Source organism: Triturus cristatus, chromosome 2_1 (assembly GCF_964204655.1).
Source record: "Triturus cristatus chromosome 2_1, aTriCri1.1, whole genome shotgun sequence".
Classification (NCBI taxonomy): Eukaryota; Metazoa; Chordata; class Amphibia; order Caudata; family Salamandridae; genus Triturus; species Triturus cristatus.
This window is the reverse complement of record NC_140581.1, coordinates 503830198-503852757: the sequence shown is the minus strand read 5'-3', so window position 1 is coordinate 503852757 and position 22560 is coordinate 503830198. Positions and strand designations below refer to the sequence as shown.

The following is a 22560-nucleotide window of genomic DNA, read 5'->3' as shown; positions in this document are numbered from 1 at the left end:
TTGGAGTGGCGTGGAGACGTCATTTTTGCCATATCTCCTTAGAGTGAGGGAATGAACAACTTCCTACTAGAAAGGCCAAGGCTGGTGACAATGAATGGAAAGTCAGAGTGTATACAACCTCTGAAGGGCTTCTTGAGGGGTTATAGTCTGTGTGTTGGGTGTGAGGGGTAAGGGTTGTGAGGAGGCCTCGGGAAGCAGCGGGCTGTAGGCGGAAGGATGGACAGGAGACAGCGAGTGTGAGGGATCCGCTGAGTGTTATAGGAGTGGGCAGTCATGGTGTGAAAGGAGTGAGAGCTGAGTGTGGAATGGGGCATAATGTGCCAAAGGAGGCCAGTCTGGATGTGAATGGTGAGGAGTTACTGTCTCTAATAAAGGAAGGAGGCGTGACCTGAGAGGAAGGAGTTGGAGTGAATGCAAGTAGTAGTCAGAGAAGAGGGAGAGAGTGAATATGTGTGTGTTCGGTCTGCAGGTGGAAGGAACCACTGCAGGTGTAGAAGGGGTGGGAGGAGGCAGTCTGTATCAAAGAAGAGGGGGTGACTGGACGAGGACATAAGGAGGCACGAGGCGCTACAGTCTGTATCAAAATAAGAGTTAGGGAATGATGCAGTACACAGTGTGAAAAGATGACATCTGGGTGGTAGTTTAACAGATGCATAGATGAGATCTGGGTCACAAAGTAGTACACAGTTGAGAGTTGGCTGGAGGCGTATCACAATGAATAAATTAGATCTTACAGATAGTGTCGCATACAGTGGGAGAGTATCCCATCCGGGCTGTATTGTACCATGCACATAGATGAGATCTGCAGAGTGGGGTGCCACAAGAGTAGATGAGGAATGGGTGACAAGGTGCTACACATTGGGAATAGATGAGAGCTGGTTGGTGGCATACCACACATTAGGAATAGAAGCAAGGCATGCTGGGATATGACACAGGTAGACGAGAGCCTGGTGGCAACACATCACATGCAAAAACTGGTGGTGGCTTATCAAACGTTAAGGATAGATGAAATCTAGCTCATGTTGTGACACACCGGTAATAGACAAGAGCTTGTAACGGGGTATTGCATAACCATATGGGAGCTGGGTAGTGCAGACCACTAGAGTAGAAGAGAGCTGGGCGAAGATGTACCACATACTGGTAATAGATGAGAGCTGGGTGGTGGTGGTGCACCATACATAGGGAATAAATGAAAAAAAGGCTGGGTGGTCTAGACATTTAGAAGAAATGAAAACTGGGTGTGGTGTACTACACATTGGTAATAAATGAGTGATGGCTGCAGGTGCGTAGCTTCGGGAGGGTGTTTACAATGCAATAGGTCTCGCACTGACATTATTTGAGCTATTGTCATTGTAAATGTAATTTTTTTTGTTTTTATTTTGTAAAACCGTTTTAGACAGCTCGGATAGACACATTTGCATACCCTTACTAGGGGCCTTGGCTTAAGGAGTTAAGCACGCGTTGTTGATGGCTAAAGCTTCGTTGTTAAGGCTTATATGAAAATGGGTTGTTATTGTACTACACAGGTTCCAGGAGGGAAGGCAGTTGTAACTCCAGCAGATGATCGAACCAAACCCACACCGCAGAGAGAGACAGACTGGTAGAAGAGGTAGACCGAGAACAGGAAGAAAAGCACCCCAGAGAGAGACAGACTCACAGAGGAGGGATGGAGAAAGCCCAGAAAGGGACAGAGAGAGACCCTTCTCAGAGGGAGGAGGGGCACGGTGCCACTCTCATGGCTGAAGAACAGGATAGTTGGCACGTGGGCAGCTGAGGGCACCAGCGTTCAACAGATTCACGGAGAGCCTGGCATTCACCAGTGACCAGACCCAACTTTCTGCATGTAAGGCGCGGAACCACAGTGGTTCCAAATGAACTAAAACAGGTTTCACAATGGTCTGCTGTGTAAATGAAACTGCAGCACTGAAAAAATGTGTCCTATGACACAGAGCCACCTACTTCTCGTGCGGTGCGAGTGCATTAACCCTATGAGCTGGCTCACCACCTTGTATTCTTTTTATCTCTGTACCTGACTTCCAGGCGCGCTTACCCAACTGCGCCACGTGTGTGTTCATTAAAGCGACTCATTAGCAGAGATCTCACGCACATTGGGACCATTCGGAGTGCCGCGTTGTATTTACAGCACATCAAACTTAGTCCTCCGTTAATACCAACAAAACTCCAAGTACCAGAAAGCAAAGCATAAAAGATTCTGGAAGGACTGATCATACCTACGAGGGAACATTGTAATCTCCGTTTAGTGGTAGACTGTGGGAACCACTGGTGCATTCTGGGTGCTGTAGTTTTTTAAAAGAGTTTTATACAGTGCGAACTACAGCTGCAGCAGTGTCTGAAGAAGAGGAGAGCTCCCTGTAGCATACCAGGGGACCCTAGGGTCCATTGGGCAGGGTGACTGGTTGAGAGAGGGGGTGCTTCAGGGCGCTGCAGCAGCCTTCCTTCCCGCCAGGGACTGCCGGCTCCAGCATATTCAACTGACCGAACCAGCCTGCGGCGGCGCTGGCCAAACAAAGCAAAGCTTAAAACAACTGGAAAACAGAAACTGCGCATTCAAGCCAGACCCAGCCACACAAATCACGACGTGGAACCTACCAGCGCCCCTGTAGGGAACCAGGGGGGATGAAGCCGCTGTTTGTGCGTGTGGAACCCCAGCTCTACAATATAGCACCCACACGCAGAATGTATCGCTCATATAGCTCCTTCCCACGGCATCAAAGCGGCGCTCCCTGGTATAGGTGCAGGGGTTGCCATTGTGATATAGCGCCCACACTCTGGGAATAGTGTTTAAATAGCTCGTTCCTCCAGAAACTTCATGTGGGATCCCGCTACACTGCGGCTGTAGTGAGCACATTATACTTTCAGTGGGTCTAGTGCCCACACTCCGGGTCTAGCAACCACACTCTGGGTCTAGTGCTCACAGAGTTCCTTCCTTCCGGTGCAGTGCCCACACTCCGGGTCCCAGGGAGGCGTGACGGAGGGAGGCCCAGCTGGGCTGCGCCTGTGGAGACTGGGAAGGGCACGGGAGGGCACCGTGGAGGCCAGGCGGGGGCACTGGGAGAGCATTGGTTGGCACCAAGAAGGGCATTGCTGGAGTCCTAGAGGCCAAACACACAACCAGGAATCCCGGCTCATTATACTAAACATGGTGATCGTGGACGTATACCTCCACATGCCGCAATCTAGGTTATCCCACAAAAGTAGAAACTCCAAGAAACGAGTTAGTTTGACATGTACATTAAAAACAATAAATGTGTACCTTATTCCAAACTACCCAATTCACATAACGTGCACCTTCATTGCCGAGAGTTAAACGACCCATTTTCAATGCTGCAAAGCATAGTATGTTAATCTCTTGTTTCCTAACGCACCCCACCTCCCATGTTGTCTGTTAGTGAGCTGCAGTTTCCAATGGCCTGAAAACTGCATACCTCCCTGACGTCCCCCCAAAGTGGCATGTGTGTGCCTCTCCCCGATGCATCAGCCATACCCTCCGAGACCCCCGCCCCTTCTCCCTGATGCTTACCTCCGTACACCGCCTCCTCGGGGGCCCGGAGGGGTGCATGATCACCGTGGGAGGAGCTGAGGGCAGCGAGTGGCACTCCGGGCGCACACATCAATCAGCCCCATTCAGTGTGCAGCAGAAATGGGAGGAGTGGCGGCGGCAGCAGGGCCTCCCGGGTCCTGAAGCTGGGGGCTGCAGGGACCCAGGGCTTTAGCGGTCCCGACTGCAGAGCCCAGCGCGGAGGGCGCATGTGAAGCACGGCATGTCCGGCGCTGCCCGCATGTCAGTGTCCCGGAATGCAGCACTCCGAGCCGGGCTTTTGCATGCAAATACCGATGGAGGGAATGATAGGAATGGCACAGCTTTGGCCGCCGTTGCCGGGGAGCCATTTCCCGTGAGTGGAGAGGAGCAGACTTAAGGGGGGGGTCAAGCGGGGCAGGCAACGCGGCGCAGCTTCGGAGCTCAGTCCAGAGCGACCTAGTGCACAAGTGCATCTATCGCGCTTTCAGTTTAATGAAGAAAAAAAAACCATCGCTATTACGCACAAACAGCTTTGTAATAAAGTAAACACGGTGTCCGAGGGCGGCGTGAAGCCCCAGTCTGTGTCAGAAGCGTTTTCCCGGGATGCATGTTCTTTTTACGTAAAGCACAAACCAAAACAACAAGCGCTCGCCAGGCATCCGCTGTTTATTTTTGCATCCCGCTTTCACTTTAAAGTGAAAGCGAGATGCAAAAATAAACACGCGGCGCCATGTCTCATTTTCTGTCCGGCCCAATCAGAGAGCCGGACTGGGGTGTGCAAGGCAGCGTGACGAAGCTTCTCATAAGAAACCTCGTCACGACAGCCGTAATGCAGGCAATCCAGTCCGGATGTGCCGGTTAAAAAAGCCAAAAGGAGGCACCCTAGAAACCTTATTTCCAATGGCAGCCCACCGTTTAACATAAACGGTGACGCGAGCCAATGGGAATTAGGGGCGGGGCGTCACAAAGTACACATCTGCAATAAATCTCGCCAAGCTGCGCATGCGCGCAGCAATGCTAGGCGAGACCTAAACACAGAGAATGACTCCTACGTTGTATTAACTGCCTTTGTAATTCGCGTTTTTGAAAATGTTAGACATCGCATACCACATGCTAATGAGTTCACTGAGAGCCTTGTTTGCCAATCGACCAGTCAACAGTTTCTGTTCCGCCCCAAACACTGATGGCATGCGAACATTTAATGATCTAGTTTGAAAAGGAAATCCAGCTTTTAAGAAAGAAAAACAGACCTTTTCTCACTCATCCAACCAAATCATTCTCTAAATACCAGCACTGGGGATTTTTATCATTGCTGCTGATGGACCTGAAAATAGTGCAATGTATTTACTGTAGTGTGTAATTCATAAAAAGATTGATAATTTTATTAGATGAAAGCTATAAATTGGATTGTGTTACAAAAAAGCTGAGAATGAAAGGTTCATTTTAATAGAATCCTCATCACTTCACTTCTGGAACAGGTTTTGCACACAACTGATCTCCAGGGCTTTCAGGCAATGGGATGTTGCGGCTTGCACAGCTTTATCTGTATCGTGGGTTATGATAGGTAATAGCTCCAGAAATCGATAGTCCTTTTCCATGGGCAACCAGCGTAAAGTTTTTAATCTCGGCTTCATAAGTCTTTAAATATATCTTGTCATTTAGTGAATTGAATTCAATACTTTTTGCGTAGTTCGAGCCACAGCAAATACACATCTATAAAGAACTATGCTAAAACGTAACACCCCAATGTGACCCTTAAACAAAACACAAAAAAACTGTTTAGTTGCTAGATCAATTCAATTGAGTGGGCCAATGCAGTTGTTTTCACTCTGCTGTCAAGCGCTAACGCTATATAACACAAAAACCTCAGTTGTGCAACGTGAGGGCAGTATCACACCAAAATATGTGTTAATCACAGGGAAGTTGCAAAACTAAAATAAAATGGGAGCCAGCTCAGCAATAAAGAGGAAATCAATGTAGGCCTACTGAAATGACTGACCTACCAAGATGTAATTCTAAGTAAGTCAGCTGGAAAAAAGGCTGAAGGAATCTTTCCAGAAAAAACAGCATTGATACATTGTGTATGCTTCTTGATTGTCAGATCTACAAATTTGACAAATCCACTAAACAGTTGCATGTCAATACTGTTCATGCATCTTAGCTTCCAGAGACCAGACCCTGAGATTCTGCTGCAGTGATCCAAACATCTTGCATCCTCAGAACTGTTTTTCTCACACCAAGCTTTTTTCACTTTAAGAATTAATTATTCAGAGCCAAAACTGTGGACCTCTCATTGAACATCACGCGTGATCTCATTCTTCAATTAAACAAACCCCAGACAAACTTCAGAGAGAAAATGTAACCTTCTTCAATAGTCACGATCTTTACTGCAGGACATACCCATCTACAAACATTTGCATTTTTAGAAGATATTATTGTGTCTCTTTAGACAATGTCCTTATCTACTCTTTCAGTGTTTCCCAGTCCCATCGATGTTTAAGACTTAACGCCTCTTCTTCCTATACTTTATCCCATCACCAAATGAGGTGAAAAAATAAAATAATTTCCCTACCTACATCCTCCACTACTGCTGCCTTGTAGACCCCATCACTGCCCACAAAATCACACAGACCGTCATCCTCCGCTAGGAACATTCTATACAATTTCATTTCAGTATGCACCTGAACTAATTTTCCTCTCCTGTTGAAGCAGTAGCTTGGTTTCAGCTTCTGAATAATCAGGAAAATCCACACAAAGTCAAACTGCCAGTTTCCTCATTAACAAGCTGTTTAATTGTAAAGTGCCCATTCATGTGCTGTGCTAGCCATTATCTCCTGTCTGTACCCAGAAAACCTTCTGCTTGAACTTGGTTTAGGACAGTCGAACTCCTTGGACTCATTTGCTAGAATGGCCATTGAAGTCTAAGCAGATGCCTCCCTTGTCACGTATGACTTTGCCCACAAGGCTCACCTTCTTCGGTATAAGGACCGACACAGAATAAAGGGGGTTTTGATAATATTCAGTGCCTGTAATTATTTCCAATGAACCCATGTGTGCAAAACAGCAACATAACATGCAGTGTGTGAAATATCCGTACAGAGGGGTTATCACAAGGTAGTTTTGCAGATAATATTAGTAAGAATGAGAAAATTGCTCAAGTGCTCATCTTTATGTGGAGAGATGAATATCGGAAGGAATTCGAGGAAATGAAAACTGGAGTTCCTACATCACTCATTCTGAGTTGTAATTCGGGCACAGCCCATTGTTATAATGGATGACAGTCATTATGTGCTAGATGCTGCACTGTGTCTGAAGGAAAGAACTGCTGAAAGGTTTTCCTCATAGGAGGTATTTTATCACAAAAAACCTTGTAAGTGGCTTCGTGTCAAGTGGCTGTTTATGATCCATACATCACATTCACCGAAAAATAAACTGCCACTACTTGAGGTCTGGATGCTGTATATGTAATTGTCTAAAAAATAGGCAGATGCAGTCGTTTCAGGTGGCTGGGATTCCAGAAAATGATAATTACACAGCTGATTGTCTCTCATAACAGTGGCAGAGTTATGCAAACTAGACAAGCGTGTTATCAGGCCAAAAAGCTTCAGTTTCTTGAAAAACATTTTAATACCAATTGGGGTTTCCTGGTCCTAGCCCTGTTAACTAGTTGGAAAGCAGAATCACAGTAACAAAGTCGATTTGTAGCCATTCTTAAGTATGTCATCGTGGAAGCTGGCCATTATTACTTTCTCCAGATATTGAATTACCACTGTCACCACAGAGTGAGTAGTTCAATTCTTATAAAAGGATTTATGAAGAGAGGGGTTTTATTTTTCTTAATACATTCTATCTTTCAGTTGTTTACCAATGAGATGTCTTACAAATTATCACCCAGAATCAAATGATATGGTAGAGAGACTAAATAGCACAATATCTGGTTGAGGGAAGTGTAGTAGAACATTTGTTTGCATGATTAATTAAAACCTTGACAATAGAACATTTTGAAAGAAAATGAAAACCATGCTGTACATGGGAAAGGAAAATAGTAGTTAATCCATTATAGTACCATGTAACATGAACAAGTAAAAAATGAGGCCAGTAATTTAAAATCAACTATAGTTGTCTTAATGACAATATGATTTTTAAAATCCATTGCAAATGAGCTAAAGTGCGCAGTGCATTGGGATGGATAGATTTTTGTAGAGCCATGTAACCTTCACAAGCTTGTGGTATCAGAGGATAAAATACATAATTTGAAATCGGCAATTGTTACATAAAAGGCTATGTAGTTGTTTAATTTCTGTTGCAGATAAGCCAGGGTGCAAGGTGCATTTTGTTAATCGGCAGTCATCGCTGCGCTTAGTTTTTTGTTTTTTGTTTGTTTTAGGAGGTCCTGCACTGCCTTAAAGTATTTGCCTATTCTTGCCAGTTCCGAAGTGACTGTGGTACTAAAAATCCAAGTTGTGGCGTTGCTGCAAGTCCTTAAGCCATAGGTTTAAAAAAAGTTGCTTTAGTAGTATCCGCCTAAAGTGGAACGGCGACGGGCAGCAGCAGAGTAAATGTGGAAAGTGCATTGTTGAAAATGTTGTTCAGTTTGATGAATTAAACATTAAGTATGTATGCTCACGTGTGGGATATTGCTTTTGAGGATGGGGTACAAGCTAAATTCTTGTATAGAGCCAAGTTAGATGAATAGAGAGAAAAGGGTTTTGATAGCTGATCCAGCAGCAACAGACTGATGCTCAAACAGTATTGATGGGTTGCTTTGATCAGCACAAAGCTGTAGGGATGGGCAAGACATATATAGTGAGGTGGTTAAAAGTTAAAGTGTGTGAGGGAAGAACAGTGTTAGGTTTTCACAGTTGGCAGTGTCTCTGAGCTACGCATAAGGGATCAGCTCTCAAATCAGTCTGAATATTTGGTCAGAGCCCCTCCACGTAAGATGACGTCTGAACACCTTGAGTTGCAATGGGAATGCTAGGGAGTTTCTTCGGAAGCAAGGTTTTGAGAAAGTTTCAAGGTGACGGCGGCAAGTTTCCCTGAGTGAAGATGCCAGTAACCATCTTACTAAATGTTGCAGCCTGAAGCCTTTGAAGGTGAGTGTGAGGCCTTAAAAGGGACACAGCAGGGCAGCTTTTCTAATGGCACAGCTCAGGAGTTGCCAAACTCTCTGAAGAACTGGAGGACTTTTCTGGTATGAAAAATGGGGAACGGATACTGATGGCCTCCATAGGGAAGTGGCACATTAAGCTTTTACCCCATAGAACAGATGATGAAACTCAGTTTGGAGTTTTGGATAAGACTTAGTTTGTACTATTTTGTGTCATTGACACTGTAAAAAAATTGCTTTCACTTCAGTGTAGGGTTGTAAAGGTTTAGATTTCTGTGCACCAAAACTGAGGTGACTCATCACAATCCTCTGATTCGAGTCTTTCGCTGTAACCTCTAGTAGTCACCTGGAAGAGCAAGTGGATTGTTTGACTAATATCTTCAGAGGTAGATCACAAGGCTGCTGTAATGACCCCTGGGGGGCATCAATTTTAGCCTTGGTGAACTTCTAAAGATATTTATTCCCCTTTATGTTTTTCCTTTAAAGGTAAACTGGACGTTTCAATTCCCGACCAGGGGTTCCAAAGACATTACCAATCCACAGTCATGATCTTGAGTTGCATTGGGATGTAACGCAAAAGAAGACTTTAAAGATAGCAATCTTGGGGAAAAAAGGGAGCGAGATGTGAGGTTGTGGCCTCTGTTTTTGTTTCCTGCTCATCTGATGGTGGTTATAAGTCTCACTGTATGCCTAGGTTAAAGCTGCAATGACATTGGTGAGAAGTTTCTAATGTTGGATTGAAGAAAGAAGAGGATTACTGTGCTCCAACCGGATTACAATGTTAGACCTGAATCTCTGGTACCAATATTCTTGACTTCGATATTTGTGATTATTAACAATTCCACTTTGAGTTCCACTGTGAGTTGATGGTAAAGTTTAGTAATATGGAGGTCGAACAACTTTAAAAACTCTTAAGAGTGTAGGTTGGTTTCCGTTTGATTGGAGCTTAACTCTGAAATGTACATGAGCTGGAAAACCACCCACCTCACCACTGCAGATCCACTTAGGTGCCACCCTGTGCCTCATTTGCTCTCCTTGTTGCATCACCCAGTGTATTCTCAGCTCCACTCCCACACCACCACTCAGGCAGCTGAAGCTGGGTGGGGAACCCAGGCTCTTGCAATGTCCCGGGCTCACTGCCCCTTCACAGTGTGCTACTCCTCAACCACTGCTATTGCTTCTCTTCCCTGTCTGTAGTGGTCTCACTGCCAGGTCTCAGCCTCTGTGCTTGCGGCAGTCAGTGGAGGAAGTATCAAGATGGAACGAGAAGACCTTGCTTCTCTGCTTCTCCTTTGTCCAGGCCGCCCCAATGTAAAACACCCTGCAGAGATCCACGGCAGTGTTCCTCTTGGGTGGGTTCCTCTGTGGGGTAAGCACACACAGAACAAATTCACTCCATGCCCCAGTCAGACAGAGCTCACACAAATCACATCTGCCACAAAGCCCTACAAGGCTACACCCCACCAAAGAAATATCTTTGTTCGAGGCATGTGGGCTGCTGAATTCATATCTGTGCATAGATCGCCGCCTAGTGTTGGGTCCGGATGTTTGCACGTTGTTGTCCTGGAAGAGTCTTCGAAGTATCCTGGGATAGGTGACTCCTCCCCTGGACTACAGTGCGCATGGGCATCCTCTCCATCCTCAGATTGTTTTTTTCCGCCATTGGGTTCGGATGTGCTATCTTGACTCAAGTTAGGGAAAACTTTTTTCAGGCCAAAAGGCCTTTAGTTCGCGTCGGTACTGTTCTCGATCGGTATCGATAATATCTTTGTTAGTTTACTAACTTCCAGAACAAACTTTCGCATCTTACCCGACCGTCGATTCGACATCAACGATGGAATCGAGGACACCATTCAAAAGGTGTCCGGTATGCAATGCGAAATATCCACACGTCGACGTCCATCCGGTGTGCAACAAATGCCTTTCACCGGATCACGACGAATCTACCTGCATGGCCTGTGCCAGATTTAGATCCAAGAAGACTCTACGGAATCGACGAGCGGCGAGACTCGAGGCGCAGCAAGCGGCACCGGCCCCGGCCGACATCTTCAATGCCGAGACCGAAGATGTCGAAGAGGTGGAAAACCTACCCTCCAGTCCCGCTTCCGAACATGACTCCGGATCGGAAGACGTCAATGAAACACTCTTTCGCAGAGATGAAGACGACACCGAGGTAGGAGACTACAATGAGGCCTTAGGGGCCGAAGAGAGTAGCTCCGGGGACGAGCAAGGCCTACCCGTTCAGACTGAAGAAGGCCCAGTGCAACAGTCTATGGCTCCGGTCGAGGGATCGCCTTCGGGCCTTACCCAAGACCTATCCCGCAATGCTTCGGCCCCGCCCTCGGGCCCGGCTTCGGACATTCAGCGGCAGCCATTAATGCCCAAACCGGCTGGTTTCCCTTCTTCAAAACCGAAACCGAAAGCTGTGTTGGTTCACTTGAAACCGAAACCGAAAGTGGCGCTGGTCGGATCGAGGCCCTCCACACCTTCGACGCCAGCAAAACCCATCGGCACCGAACGCACCAAACGAGACTTCGGTGCCGAACTCGAAGCGGCCGACGTCGGAGTCGACATAAGGAAGAAGACCTTCGGTACCACCAAACCTGATCGGCTCCCGGCACCGACGCAATCGACTTCGACCCCACGGGTCAAACAGCCTGCTGCGTCTCACACCGTTTCGACGGCAACACCGAAGCCACACTCATCGAAGAAGTCAACGGCCATTCCCGCCCCTCGACTCGATGACCCACCGGCGCCGAAAAAATCCACGACCGCCTCCACAGAACCGGTCGGTGCAAAAGACTCGAGGGCGCTCCAGATGCGGCCCAGTGCTGCGCAAAGCACCAAACAGAAGATGGTCCCCCAGGACACGTCGGGCTCCGAGCCAATTAAAGCTCCAGCAGCCTCTTCGGCACCGGCCCACATTACTTTTGGCCTGCCGCCATCCACGGCCCCGAAACTGTTCCAAATCAGGACACGGGTCACCCACACCACGATCACACCTACCGAACGCTCTGCGGAGACGTCTCCATCGCATCTCATCGACGCCGATACCAGCAGGATGATTATCCACAAAAGGAAAATAACATCGGAGCCGGCTTTGGACTCCTTCCGGATTCCACTTAAAAGAAAGCTGTCTGTGGCTTCAGAACCAGTTCTTTACGAACCTTTCAGCTCACCCTACCAGGATCCACAATCCTTCTCTCCCACACACTCCGACACGGATGCGTTGGAGGACTACATGGGTGACCAAGTCCCCTACCCCGGAGACATGGACCCTGACGGCCAACAGGACCCTGATCAAGCTTGGGATGACCCTGCGGACCCAGGTGCACCTATGGATGCACAAGACCCGCAACTCTATGGAGCAAAAACATCTCCCACAGAGGACACTGCAGCGTTCAACGCTCTAATTGAACGTGCTGCGGCCAATCATGGGGTGCAACTTCACTCGGACACTGTCGAGGACGACTTTCTTATGGATACTTTCGCATCCACAGAAAGGAATATAAAGACTCTGCCCATGTTAAAAGGGGTCCTCAAACCAGCTAAGGACATCTTCAAGGAACCCACCAGGGCCAGAGTGATAAACCCCAGGATCGACAAAAAATACAGATCAGCGCCTGGGGACCCTACTTACATCAGAGGCCAATTACCTCTGGATTCCATTGTCGTTGCAAATGCTCGTAAGAGGGCACACTCACAAACAACAGGTGACGCTCCTCCCCCGGACAAGGAGTCCAAGGTGTTAGAGACCTCTGGCAAACGGGTTGCTGCCCAGGCAGCCAACATATGGCGTATTGCCAATACTCAAGCGCTCCTCGCTCGCTACGATAGAGCGCACTACGACACATTAGAGCAACTAATCCAACATCTCCCTGACCAATACAGAGAAGGTGCAGAGATCCTCATCAGGGAGGGACAGCTCCTCACAAATGCATCCATCAAGTGTGCGCTGGATGCCGCAGACACAGCTGCTAGGGCCATAAACACTAGCGTCATGCTGCGACGACATGCCTGGTTACGAAGCTCCGGATTCAAACCTGAGGTGCAAAACAACATACTCAACCAACCTGTCAACCCCAACTATTTATTCGGCCCGGAGGTTGACACCACCCTAGAGAAAATAAAAAAGGACACGGACACTGCAAAGTCCATGGGGGCTCTCCAGACTCAGTCCTTTCGGAGCGGCTCCTTTCGTCGCCCCGGAAATAGAGGAGCAGGTAGAGGACAGGGGGCACAGCAAACATACAACAAGGGCAATACACAAACCACCTACGATAAAAACACCCGGGGTGGATATCGTGGCTCCAGTACAAAGGGCAGAGGACGCGGCTACGGCAACACCAGGTCCTCCCCCAAGAACAAGCAGTGACGCCCTCTCCCTTCCTCCCGACCACATAACACTTGTCGGGGGAAGGCTACAAAAGTTCCTGTCCACGTGGAACTCCATCACCACGGACAGGTGGGTCAAAGATATTGTCAAATACGGTTACTGTCTAGAACTAACCTCCACTCCACCCACAATACCTCCAAGAAACCGTCCTATGTCCTCAGAGCACTTAACGCTCTTACAGCAGGAGGTACAAAGTATGCTTCTAAAAGGCGCAATAGAGGTCGTACCCGTCCACGAGCAAGGTACGGGGGTGTACTCCCTGTACTTTTTAATACCGAAAAAGGACGGGTCACTCAGACCTATACTAGACCTGAGACCCCTAAACAGATACATTCTTTCCGAGCATTTTCACATGCTCACTCTACAGCAAGTCCTCCCGCTGCTCAAGCAGGGAGACTTTCTGGCCACACTGGACCTCAAGGATGCGTATTTCCACATACCCATTCACCCCTCACACAAAAAATACCTCAGGTTCACGGTTCAAGGGCAGCACTACCAATTCAAAGTCCTTCCCTTCGGCATGACAACGGCACCAAGGGTGTTTACAAAGTGCCTAGCTACTGTGGCGGCACATCTACGGAGGCAGCGCATACACGTCTACCCTTACCTGGACGACTGGCTCGTTCAAGCGAAGTCAGCCCAGCAATGTGCCAGCCACATGTCCCGCACCATTCACCTCCTTCACAGTCTGGGGTTCTCACTAAATTACCCAAAATCTCATCTACAGCCCGCACACGTACAACAGTACCTGGGTGCGACTATAGACACTCTGGCGGCCACAGCTCAGCCAAATTTGGTGAGAATCAACAGCATGCAAATGCTGATTTCCAAGTTCAAACCACAACACTCCCTTCCCGCGCGAGTGTTCATGCAGTTGATAGGCATGATGGCCTCCTGCATCTTCATAGTCCCACACGCGAGACTACATGCGCCCGCTTCAGGAGTGCTTAGCACGTCAGTGGAATCGGGCTCAAGGACAGTTGAAAGACCTAGTGTTGGTGAGCGGTCGGGCATACAACTCTCTGCATTGGTGGAATCCACAAAACCTTTGCAAGGGCCGACCGTTCCAAGAGCCTGTTCCACAGATAATACTGACAGCGGACGCGTCTCTCCAGGGATGGGGAGCTCATGTACTCCATTACACAGTGCAGGGACTATGGACGACACAACAAAAGAAGATGCACATCAACCTTCTAGAGCTGATGGCAATCTTCCTCGCTATGAAAGCATTCAAAGTACACTTGTGCAACAAAGTCGTGTTGATCCGGACGGACAACATGACTGCCATGTACTACATACAGAAACAGGGAGGAACACACTCTCCACAGTTGTCTCATCTGGCTCAGAGCATGTGGAAGTGGGCCATTCAAAGGAACATGTTCCTCATGGCACAACACCTCCCCGGCAAGGACAACCAGATGGCGGATCTGCTCAGCAGACACAGCCACCAGATGCACGAGTGGGAGTTACACCCATCAGTACTCCAACCGTACTTCCAGCAGTGGGGTCATCCAGAGATAGACCTATTCGCGACAAGCGACAACGCAAAATGCCAAAGCTTTGCCGCCAGGTTCCCACATCCGCAGTCGCAGGGCAATGCGATATGGATGAACTGGTCAGGCAGATTTGCGTACGCTTTTCCCCCAGCACCACTGATACCGCTGGTAGCACGCAAACTGCGTCAACACTCACTGACGCTCGTCCTGGTTGCTCCAACGTGGGCACGCCAGCCGTGGTACACCACCTTTCTCGAACTTTCCGTGGTGCCGCATCAAAGGCTGCGGGTCAAACCCGAGCATTTGACGCAGAACCATGGAGAGATTCAGCATCCAGATCCGCAACAGCTGAACCTGGCAATCTGGCTCCTGAAGTCCTAGAGTTTGGCTACCTAAACCTGCCACCTGACTGTATGGACATCATTAAGGAGGCCAGGAGACCCACTACCAGAGCGTGCTATGCAGCAAAATGGAAGAGGTTCGTCATTTACTGCACTAATAATGACATTAACCCGCTAGACGCATCCATCCAAAACATTATTTGTTACCTATTACACCTATACCGATGCAATCTGGCGTACACCTCTATACGTGTCCATTTGACAGCGATATCGGCCTATCTACAAACCAGGCAGCACCTCTCTCTATTCAGAGTGCCTGCCATCAAAGCATTTTTGGAAGGACTCAAGCGAGTCATTCCACCTAGCCACCCACCAGCCCCTATGTGGAACCTCAACTTGGTCCTCACACGCCTGATGGGTCCACCCTTTGAACCTCTACACTCATGCGAGATTCAATTCCTTACCTGGAAAGTAGCTTTCCTAGTAGCGATCACTTCTTTGAGAAGAGTTAGTGAACTCCAGGCACTAACCGTTCAAGAGCCAATTATACAGGTTCACGCCAACAGGGTCGTACTACGTACCAACCCCAAATTCATGCCAAAAGTGGTATCGCAGTTCCACATGAATCAAACCATTGAACTGCCCGTTTTCTTCCAAAACCCACAAACTGTCGCGGAAAGGGCACTCCATACACTAGACGTGAAAAGGGCCCTCATGTATTATATCGACAGGACCAAACCCATTAGAAAAACACAACAACTTTTCGTTGCCTTTGCCCCACACCACAAAGGTAACGCCATCTCCAAAGCAGGAATAGCCAGATGGATCGTTAAATGTATTCAAATTTGCTATCAAAAGGCTAAACGCACTTTAACGATTCCCCCACGAGCCCACTCAACACGTAAGTTAGGGGCATCAATGGCTTTCCTAGGAAACATTCCTTTGCATGACATATGTAGAGCAGCCACCTGGTCCACTACACATACATTTACCAAACACTATTGTGTAGATGTGCAATCAAAACAGCAGGCAGCTGTAGGACAGGCTGTTCTCAAAACTCTTTTTCAGACCGCTGCAGCTGGCACTGGTAGCCGCCGCTAATAAGAGGGCACTGCTATATATTCTATGCACAGATATGAATTCAGCAGCCCACATGCCTCGAACTGAATATGCTACTTACCAGTATGCATCTGTTCTTGGCATGTAGGGCTGCTGACATTCATATCGCCCTCCCTCCTCCCCGGCGCCTGTAGCAGCTGCAGCTCTCACAATTACTGTAAGCATGGTCATCACTTTCTATATCTACTCCATCACTGCCACAATGGCGAAAAACAATCTGAGGATGGAGAGGATGCCCATGCGCACTGTAGTCCAGGGGAGGAGTCACCTATCCCAGGATACTTCGAAGACTCTTCCAGGACAACAACGTGCAAACATCCGGACCCAACACTAGGCGGCGATCTATGCACAGATATGAATGTCAGCAGCCCTACATGCCAAGAACAGATGCATACTGGTAAGTAGCATATTCAATACAAGACTTCACATCAGTTGTGCTAGTACACAATAAAGGGTTAGATACCTGTTAACACACCCGCATTAGGTAGGTTTCAATTCCCACATGATGAACAATAAATTTCCACAGGCGTTATGGAGTGACTTGCATCTCCTTAACGTTATCACCCTCCAAAACACTGTTCCTTCCCTATTCACCTTAATGGCATCACCTTCTTAAATGCCTACATTTTTTAAGCAGGAGTATATGTGTAATGTTTAAATAGCTGTAATATTTTTGCTGATAGGTAATACCTCCCACAGCTACCAGCAGTATCTATTTATCTATAGAATTCGAGAAAAAGAATTCTGAGCTTAACGAAAGCACAGTATTAAGAAGCTTGTAAGATTAAGAGAATCAACACTGCTAGACTGTTTGAAGATGCTGTGGAAGCGATCAACCGGCGAACATTTAAGGAAGATCTAAAAAGAACAAGTTAAAGAAGAATGCAACGTTAAAATGACACCAGCTCACCAATGCAAAGCACAATTACAATTTTGGCCTTGCTATAATATGAGAACACTGTAGAAAGAATATATCTTTTTTTTAATAATCGCTAGGATTGGGCACAACACATATGTGTTGTTCAAATTGTATTAGAACATTGGAATGTGGGGAGCTCCATTGAAAACAATGGTGTCGTTCCGGGCTTATAATGGCTGGCATAAGCCCTGAGCTTCAACATTCCAATGTTTAAAGGCTTCAGGGAGCCTGAGGGGATTTGAATCCCCTCACGCTCCCCGAAGCCTTTGTTTTATTTGTTAGAACATTCTGCCCTCTTATTGGCAGAATGTTCTAATAGCCTTATAGCCCTTTGCAGCGGGGCTATAAAAGTTCCGCTCCCTTGTTAAAGACCCTCGCCGAGGAATTTAATAGCCGGTATAGCCCGCTATGGCGGGCTCCAAGGCTATATTAAACATCACCTCTCACAAGTAAGTGACTGTGGAAAAAAGACATATATGCAGTGTATGGTTTCTAGTACGTTGGCAGTTCTGATCAGCTCTGCGCTTCCCTTTGTGGTATTTCTTATGATCATAGTCCAGCACGTTGGCTGCCGCATTTTAGTGTCCAATCTCAGATTTTCGTTTGTTTATGATCCTGAGCAGGTATACGTTGGAAGTAATGATGATTTGGAGAACTACTGGGATGGACTTTATTACATTCATCCCTATATATTTGTCACTGTGAGATTTATATTAGCGGTCATACTATGTAGTTATTTGGTAGCTGTAGTGGTGGACAAGATTAGAGCCCTTCAATGGGCAGAAATAGATGGCAAATCTCTTCAGTTATTCCTTGCCTAGTTTGTAATGATGGGTTGTTTATTGCTGTGGATTGGAATAGTGCTGGGTGATAGACATAACCTACAGTGTTTCTTTCTTATGTGACGATGTGAGGGCCAATCATCGTGCACTGAAAACCAGTAAAATGGGACATCTTTTGGGTTCCATGAAAACTTGAAAGTTCATTACAGTTTCGCATAAGCACGTGTTAGAAAATAATAGAGGACTTTCACTTGATAGGTTGCAAAAAAAAAAAAGTTGTATGTGAGACTCTTGTCAATTTTGTACTGCAAAGCACAAATTGTTTCTTCTAGAGTAATTGCATTTTATTTTTTTAGATGAATTATTATATTTTTAAATTTTTCTTTCACCAAGGTTTTCCTCAGCAAACAATTGCATCGCTCTCGGACCAGGATGCCAAGCCATCTTTCAGCATGGCGTAAGTCACTGAAGATTTGCGAGCTTTTAAGTGTATGTGATTTATGTACCTTCTCAAATGTATGTGCAGGTAGTTTCAGAATTCCGGGCATATTTTTATTTGCAAGACACATGACAACATGAAGCAGCTAGAATGTAAATACATTAAGATAAAACAAAACCTTTGCATTCAAATATTAAATGTTTAGTGTAGTACAACGGATTTAACACCATATTTGTAACAGTTTTCTACATGCTATTAACAATTTTTGAGCAAATTGTGTACTCACTTGTATACATTTGTAATGGATACTACAGCTTGTAGATTCCTCGTCTTCGGAAATATCCGCAGATGCCATGCTGATAACGAATATGTTCTAACCTCTCCTTTGTATTCAGAGTGGTGTTTGAGCAACTTCATTTGTTTGCAGCGTAGGTATTTCCACAGGAAGTGACACAGGGGTTCCTTTTTAAAAATCAATGAAGATACATTTTCCTCATTGAGCCACAGAGTCGTGGATCTGGACAACAGCAATTTTTATTGTTATTTTTCGTATTCTTCTACTCTTTCTCCCCACCCTCTGTTATTTTATCTGAGCATCATGCCTAAAAAGCGTTCAAGCCTGGCAAGGAATTAAAACACCAAATGTCATTGTTTAACCCTCACTAAAGGTGCATGTTATATTTTTGCCTCAACTTAGTGGCAATTGCGTTTTCCTAGAGAATCCACAAGATGGTATTTAGAGACTGGTAAGGCAAAGTCTTACAGGGCTGATATCGCCCTGGCAAAATATCATTGTGGTTCTGCTTCCACCCTATGGGACTAGCTGGATGGAGCACATCCCACCAAGCCATTTTGCATGCAATGCTGACTTAGACACTGATCACCTTTCAAAGTCTATAGCGTCATAAAATGCAGAAAAGGAATAGCTTGTGGTCAAAGTGCTTCATGTTTTGCAAGCACCGCCCTGTTTCAGGCTCTGGCCAGGACAGGGAGCTGAAGTGTGTCATATAACCAAAGCCCTGCTTTCTTCCTCTGAAGAGCCACAAGCTGTCCTCAGGAATTTAGAGATACTTCACCATACTTCGCCAGTCCAGACATTTGTGGACAATTCAGGTCTTCCATGCTACCTTTCAAGGGCATGCTCTAGCAGTCAGAAAGCGTTTGCCACTTGTTATTGAATGGTGGTGGTGCCATTGTCGCTTTTATTTGCAGTGCTGACATCGGCCTTAACACTGAGTCTGGACAAATAAAAAAGAATGAGCCTCGTCTAGTCATACAATAATTTGAGACGCTGGGATTGTTTGTGGAACAGTGTATGAGATTCTATACCATTTTCGAGTTAGATGAATTCTCTGTTCCTGAATTTGCAGACACTGTGGGAATGTTGTTTGAATAGCTGTTTTCTTCTTTAAATGCTAACCCACTTTTCCGCCTGTACTGCTAGAATGCCAACAGCATGGGCACTTTCCCTCAAATGTCTTTTCTTCAAATGCAGGCTCATCTGAGGACATTTTTCATTTTATTAAATTGCTGCATAAGGCAGTTGAGGGGTAGTTTCCATCCTGCCCATTGAACCCAGTGATCCGTGAGTAGTACAGAGCCCATCCTATCATTTAGTGACGCCCAGATTAAGCCTATTTTTGGGATCTGGGTTAAGCCTTCATCTCCACCTGCATTGACTGAAAGTGGAGAGAAGATGTAGTGACCTGGTATTTTATTTCCCGCACCCAGGAGACTGAAACTTCTTTAATTTGCTTCATTTGATTAGGATTCAACGACTTTGGACTACCTGAAACAGAGTTTTTGCTTTCGTAAGTGGGGCTTTTGTCAATTTTTTGACGACCCAATTGCTTCGGATACTGCCCAGGGGCTGGAGATACTTTTCAAAAATATATTTTTATTGAGCTGAAACAGAAAAATTTAGGTGAAACAACTGACATACAGAGTTAAATCCTATTTGAGTGTTAGATGTAATCAGTTGACCAATCTCATTATATTTTTGGTTGGAAAAAATCATGTTACCAGTTGTGCCTCACCGTCTTATGTTCTGATTCATAATAGTTTGCGAAACTCGTGCCATTGTTCCCATATCTTTGTAAATTCTTTCGGACATCCTCTATTTTGATATGTTGTCTTTTCAGCCTCCATGCTCCAATAAATACTGTGGCACCTTTCATTAAAGCTCCAAAATGAGGTTCCCCTGTTACTTTGCCCAGTCAACTCTTTATCCCAAGTCTGCATTTCCATGCTTTTTCTATGAAACGCATGGGTCTTGGCCATTTGCATGAGGGCTTTCTCCCATAGATCATTACATGATCAGAGACATTTTAAGACATGGACAAAATGGGCTCTGTCCCGCGGCCCCAGTCTTTCACGGGGCCCCCTGAGAGAGCCAGCTGTGCTCTGCAGATAGTCTTGCCTCGATGACCTTGAATAAGTCTTAAACATTTTTCTTGAATTTATTTTTAATTTGGGTTATGTGTGAGAGTCTGTTATTGAAATTTTGCAGAGAAATGTTCTGTTTGTTTCATACAACATCCATAAAAAAGTTTTTTTTTTAATTTCAAAATAGGACCCCACATAGGAGAAATGGGATGGTGTCACAAAGATCGATTGCAGTAATATTAGTCACTATCCCTGAATATTCGATGTAAACACAATTAGAATTTGGACGAACATGGTCAGTGACCTGGCAAAAGCTGGCACGTGAGAGCTGAAATTGAACAGTAAATTCCGAGCTGTTCAAAACAGGGCCCCCCCAAAATCCATTTGGTTTAGGGCACCCGAAACACGTAGGATGTCCCTGATTACATGATATGTTTATTGATCAAGTAGGCTGGCTGTTTTTGTGGGGCAAAGGTCCATTCATTTAGTGCATCCAGAAAGAGAGGCCCATATATAGCTCCGTATGTCTGGGAGAGTGGTTCCCCCTTCATAAATCCCCTGGTGAGCTTATTTAATGATGTGTGCGGAATCCCTGAATTCCAGAGTAGGGTGCGTTCAGCATCATCTATTTGTGAAACGTAGATGCCTAGTACTAGAATGGTGGTGTTTTGTAAGGCATGGAGGAATCTGGGCAGGTACATCATCTTGAAGAGCTCTACTTAGTAAGGACAGGGTGAGTTGGCAACAGTGCTCAATTTCCACTCTAAATCTGCCCAGGATCACTTTTAGTTTGCTTTTTTAGCTTGTGCCTCTTGTAATGTATACATCAAGGTATTTTTGAAACCGTGCGGGGGATTTTGTGAATGGTCATGCTGTCTCTGGTCTTGGCTTCGACTCGCTAAGAGGGAACACTGTAGATTCCTCCCAATTAAATGCTAACTGGAGTAATCTCCTTATATCATGAAGATCTTGAGAACTCTGGCCATGGATATGTCTAGTGCAGCCAGATATAACAATTTGCCCTCTTCATACATGGACAGCCCGTGGTCTTCCCCTCCTGCTGCTCCATATAGGCTTCTCATTAGTGCATCCTTTCTTACCCAACACGCCAGGGGCTTGACCACCAGGGCAAAGAGCAGAGGTGACAGTTAATACCACCTGTGTTTAGTTCCTGTGGCCATTTCTCCACATTCTCACCACGGGGTCTCTCCTGACAGAGTAGAAGCACCTTGAGACCTTTGTGACGTGGATGTTTTCCTTCACTAGCCAGTCAGTGCCAGCTGCTTGCTGGGAACATATACCTATGTTTATGGAATATTGTTGGTGAAATATTGCCGGCAGTCAGAGTACTTTAGGGCCAATTTTCCCCTATCTTCCAACCTTCCATGATGGTTAGGACTCTGCAAAGTACTTTATCTGCTCTGGACTGGACACTACTAACTGCTTGGACAGAGCAGATGGCACTAGCGTGATGCTTCCGTGGCACACGTTGAAGCGATCCCTGGCTTCTCTGGAGACATGCAAGCCTCTCTAATGGAATGCCATTTGATGGGTCTCTACTGTTTGGCAATCCTTTAAACAAAGTTAGGCCACAGCATATTACCTAGACTTTACTACCCCATCCAGGCAGTATCCTCACCAGTTTAGCTTCTCTCAATGCTACTCCAGAGGATTAGCCAATGACCCACGCTGAGTCCCATTTCCTGCCCAACAAGCACCCCAGTCCTTTCAGAGTTGGGGTTCATGGAGCTAGTGCCGAGGCCATCAAGGACCGTGAACTTCCAGTTTAGTTTGCCCTTAACAGCACACAACCATCCTGGAGGCAGGAATACCAGGTACAACAAAATAGAACATCTGACTTGTGGGTACTCCAGATCGTCTAACAAGGCTATGCCATGCCATTCCTTTTTGAAACGCCACAAGTCTCTGATCCACAGTCGAACATCTCTTAGAGGAGCATTGCTTATCGCTTGAAACAGAAGAGCCTCCTTCAGTTGGATCCTACAAGTGTTGAGGTTCTTTATCGAGAGCA

General features: G+C 46.3%; 1 protein-coding gene across 2 annotated transcripts in view; it reads left to right on the top strand.

The window, feature by feature from the left end:
- GTF2H2C (GTF2H2 family member C) overlaps positions 1 to 22560 on the top strand; it is a 349036-nt gene that overhangs the window by 285713 nt on the left and 40763 nt on the right. For both annotated transcript variants that reach the window (XM_085632380.1, XM_085632381.1), the window contains one exon: positions 18098 to 18161. In XM_085632380.1, coding sequence (XP_085488506.1) covers positions 18098 to 18161 — 64 coding nt within the window. The remainder of the gene's footprint in view (positions 1 to 18097; positions 18162 to 22560) is intronic.